The sequence below is a fragment of the Cucumis sativus genome, chromosome 3 (assembly GCF_000004075.3).
Source record: "Cucumis sativus cultivar 9930 chromosome 3, Cucumber_9930_V3, whole genome shotgun sequence".
In the NCBI taxonomy this organism is placed as follows: Eukaryota; Viridiplantae; Streptophyta; class Magnoliopsida; order Cucurbitales; family Cucurbitaceae; genus Cucumis; species Cucumis sativus.
In genome coordinates, this window is record NC_026657.2 from 24,794,710 (window position 1) to 24,799,133 (window position 4,424).

At 31.3% G+C, this 4,424-nt stretch overlaps 1 protein-coding gene across 1 annotated transcript; it reads left to right on the forward strand.

The window, feature by feature from the left end:
- Window positions 1–779: 779 nt before the first annotated feature.
- On the forward strand, window positions 780–4,094 carry LOC101222358 (plasmodesmata-located protein 1). Its single transcript, XM_004152016.3, has 2 exons — window positions 780–1,828; window positions 3,741–4,094. Exons 1-2 carry the CDS (start codon window positions 1,084–1,086, stop codon window positions 3,872–3,874), a joined length of 879 nt encoding a protein of 292 aa, XP_004152064.1. The 5' UTR covers window positions 780–1,083; the 3' UTR covers window positions 3,875–4,094.
- The last annotated feature ends 330 nt before the right edge of the window (window positions 4,095–4,424 follow it).

Genomic DNA, 4,424 nt, shown 5'->3' on the forward strand with positions numbered 1-4,424 from the left:
GCAAATAATAAAATGCGTGTGGTATGAACTTAATTATTATAACTTATTTTGCCATTTTTGCAAGTGTCCCTAATTAATTAGTAGATTTGAAATATCTAAAAAAACGAGTGGTTTATGAGATGTTGAGTTGTGGTCTATGAGGTGTTGAGCTATGGTAAAGTAATTACATGACATTTTGCATGTAATTTTTTTTATAAATTGTTTTTAAAAATTGTGTTTCAAACTTTTGAAATTTTTGTCAAAATAATTTTCCTAATTTCTCTTTTATTGAAAAGAAAACTTCTCATCTCTCTCACGACAAAAGAAAAACCAAACTCTTCTAAATTCCATAATTTTTTCCTAATATCATCTCTCTATTCCTTCATCATTTGGGTCCCACAACTTGGTTCTAAGTTCAGAGAATAGTAGGTGACCACTAGTGGTGATCTAAGTTCGTTATCAAGGAGTAGACGATTATCTCGAAACTACAATGGTAAAACTTCACCTAATCCCTAAGTCTTTTTGGTTTAGGGTTGCATGTTATTGAGGTGCAATTAGGGTAAATTTTCAATTATTTTTCCATTGTGCATGTTTGTTTTCCATTTAATATTTTTTCTCTCTCTAATTTAACCTAATTTCCAACTCTTATTGTTTGGGTTGGGTAATATGCATTTACGATGTTACCGATTTTTTTTAACACCCCCAATCCCTAACTTATCGAATCTCAATCCTTACTATCGATAGAAACATTCCTATCTCATTTTGAAACCTAAAAATCAAATAGATATTAAATGGGTGTAAGTATAAATATATGTTGGAATAGAAGGTAACAGCAAAGGAGTAGGGAGTGGAACCGTAGGGAGAATGCAAAAGCATTAATCTCTTACACAAAAAGTTGCAACAAACAACCACAAGAATGGACGACTCAAACCGACTGTAAGTTCACACACACACACACCTCCTCCTCCTCCCCCTTCTTCTTCTTCTTCATCATCATCGTCATCCGAAAGCCATCATTCTCCTCAAAATTTCTTTAAAATCCCTCAACATTCATGAAATTCCCATCTCTTTCCTTTCTTCCTTAACCTAATTTCCCCTCCTCAAATGGCTCCTTCCCTTCACAACCCTCCATTTATTTTCTTCTTCTTCATCTTTTCCTTCTTCTTTTTCCCCATATCCTCCACAGACACCACTTCCTTGATCTTCAAAGGCTGTTCCAAACAAAAATTCCCAGACCCATCTCAAATCTACACCCAAAATCTCAAATCCCTCTTTTCCACTCTCATCTCTCAATCCTCCCAGAAGCCCTTCTTCTCCACATCTTCAGGCGACGGCGGAACTTCGCTTCAAGGTTTATTCCAATGCCGAGGCGATCTCTCACTCCCACAGTGTAACGACTGTGTTAGTAAGATTCCATCCATGGCAGATAAACTCTGTGGCCAAGCTCTGGCTGCCAGAGTACAACTCACTGGGTGTTATTTGCGGTACGAGGTCGCCGGATTCCGGGAGGTTTCGGGAACGGAGTTGCTGTTTAAGGTTTGTGGGTCGATTCAGGTGGCCGGAAGTGGGTTTGAAGAGAGGAGGAATACAGCGTTTGAAATGGTGGAAAATGGAGTAAAAAATGGCGGTGCTCTGTTTTATGCTGGAAGTTATAGGTCGGTTTATGTGTTGGGACAGTGTGAGGGGGATTTGAGCGAAGGCGATTGCGGTGGTTGTGTGAAAACGGCGGCTGAGAAGGTTAACGGGGAATGTGGTGACTCAATTTCTGGGCAGATTTATTTGAACAAATGCTACATCAGCTACAATTACTACCCAAATGGAATTCCCAGTATTTCTTTAGGACCATTCAATTCTTTGGTTTTTATTTTATTTTTTTCCATTTTAGGGTAGTTCGAATTTCGCTTTCAGATGTTAAACATGAGAGAGAGAGAGAGAGAATAGTCTTATAATAATTCACTCAACTTACTTTATAAACATTAACATTAAACACTTGAAGTTAGCACTAGTGGAATTTGGGAAGAAAATCTAAAATTTGAAATTTAGAGTCTAAATTATATTATAAACGAACTTAAAATTGAACATTAAATGTAATAATTTTGGATCTCGTAGGTTCCAATTATAAAGTAAACCCAAAGAGCAAAACAACCCCAAGGTATTTTACTAAAAGAATATACAAAAAGTTGTAAAGTGAAAATACTTGAAAGAAATTTGATTAAATTACCTCAACTAAGCACTTTTGCGTGCTGTCCTTGAGGTTTAAAATAGTTGGGTTGAGAATAATTCTTTTAGTTTTAGGTATGGATTTGGGATATTTGAAGAATAATGAGATTTGAGGGTTTTGTTCTTCTTCTTTATATAATCAAATTGCAATCAAAACAATTGAAAGTAAAACAAAATAGTTTTTCAAATTTAATTATTTTATGTATATGTATATGTATATGTTATGTATGCATTTGAGTGCTTAATTGTCTTTCTATCTAAAGCAAAACACTAAAGAGGATTATATTATATTATATTATAATATGGCTTTAAAATATCATTTTCATACTCTTTAATTTTGTTCTATTTCTCACTCTCCATCTCTAAAATGAGTTTAGTTTTGGAACAAATTAAAATGTTTATTTGGTGTAAATATTTTGTCAAATTTACTAATTTTTACCATTCTTTTTTAAAAATATCTATTTTAGCCCTTAAACTTTTTATAAACATCTTTTTTTAGTCCTTAACTCTATTATTTTGGGTTAACTTACAAGTTTGGTTTATGAACTTTCAAGTTTATGTCTATTTCATCCATAAATTTTAAAAAGGGTAATTGTAATAGATAGTTATTTGAGGAATAATAATTAAAGATATAATAATATTTTTTAAAAAATTACAAATATAGCAAAACTATCGTCGATAGACTTGTATCATTGATAAACTCGTATGATTTATCAGTGGTAGACAAATATTTACAACATAGTCTATCGATGTATCATTGATAGAATTTGACAAATTTTGTTATGTTTGGAAAATTTTTAAAATGTAGCTATATACTTAATTATTTTGAATCTAATTGCTAAATTTGCAACTATCCCTTTATAAGTAAATCTCTAAATTTTAACGATTTTTCTCTCCTTTTCAGCTTTTTAATACTTTTTTTCTAACATGTGTTTTGAAACCATACTCATACATTGATAATTCAAAATATATAACTATTTTTTTAAAAGTATAATAGGTGAGAGATTTGAACTATAAATACAAACCTTTTTTTTTGTATGCTAATTGAAAACTCCATTCACTTTTGCATTTGAAAACTTAAAATAGAAAAAGATACTCATTCAAAAGTTTGGAAAACTAAAGTAGAAGCAAACTGGAAAGTATACCACTTAATATGTTTGAAACAAATATAATTTTTATTTTTCTCTCTCGTTAACGAGTCCTTTTCCTTTACTAGTGGACTCTAACCCCTTTCACACCAATTACTTTAGCTTGCTTTTCTTGAAAATGGGAACAAAATGTCTGATTTCAATCTAAAATGTAGAGAGAGAGAGGAGGGCTTATAGGGTCATTTTTAGTTCAGGCAAGTATAGAATATACGTTTCTTGGTGATGAATGTAACACTTTAAGGTGTTAAAATGTGGATCTCAATTATTAATTAAGTGAAAAATAACATGGTTGGAGTTCTAAACACATAACATCCTAAACTATGTCAGTATTGATCTAAAAGTTTAAACTAATATGTGAATATACATGCCATATGACTATTGGATTTGAATGACGTGTAGGGTCTCGACACAATACACAAAGAACAGTAGCTCTTGCAGTGGGAGGATTTGCAGCATTGGCATTTCTTATTGTTTGTTTGCTTTTTGTTAGATCAGTGATGAAGAAAAAAAGTAAACATGGAGGTTGATTATTTTTATCACTCTCTCATGGTAATTTGCATATTATATAATATAATCTTTTAGAGTATTAATGTGAATGAAGATAGGATAGGACAAATAACACTTTATCTTTTTGTAGTCACAAAGTAATTAGATATATATGTGTATGTGTAGTGGAAGGAAACTATATGATTTTTATGCAAAGTAATTTATATGGTTTTTTTTTTTATAAAAAAATATATTTTAAGATCCAAGGTTGATTTGATTTTATTTCATTTTGTAAGTATTGAGAAAGAGAGTAAAGTTAGAGGAGGATTACATGAAAATGAGTGCAACAAAGGGAGGAAAAAGATATTTGTCTTCTTCTCACTTCCACATGCTTTACTTTTATCTTATTTGTGTTCTTCCTTTTTTTTTTTTTCTTTACCTTGTGGCCACAACTTAATTGGAGAGGAAGAATGGTTTTATTGGAATATCTATGGATATGTCAAATTTTTTTATATAGATGTTAAACATTTATTTATTGGTATTTCTTAATACTTTTGTAAGTACTTTCATTCGTAATATTGTTTGTAAAAA

Coding starts and splice junctions, on each gene's coding strand:
- LOC101222358 (XM_004152016.3), top strand. CDS start 1,084: ATGGCTCCTTCCCTTCACAACCCTCCATTTATTTTCTTCTTCTTCATC. Junction 1,829..3,740: donor TATTTCTTTAGGACCATTCA/ATTCTTTGGTTT, acceptor GATTTGAATGAC/GTGTAGGGTCTCGACACAAT.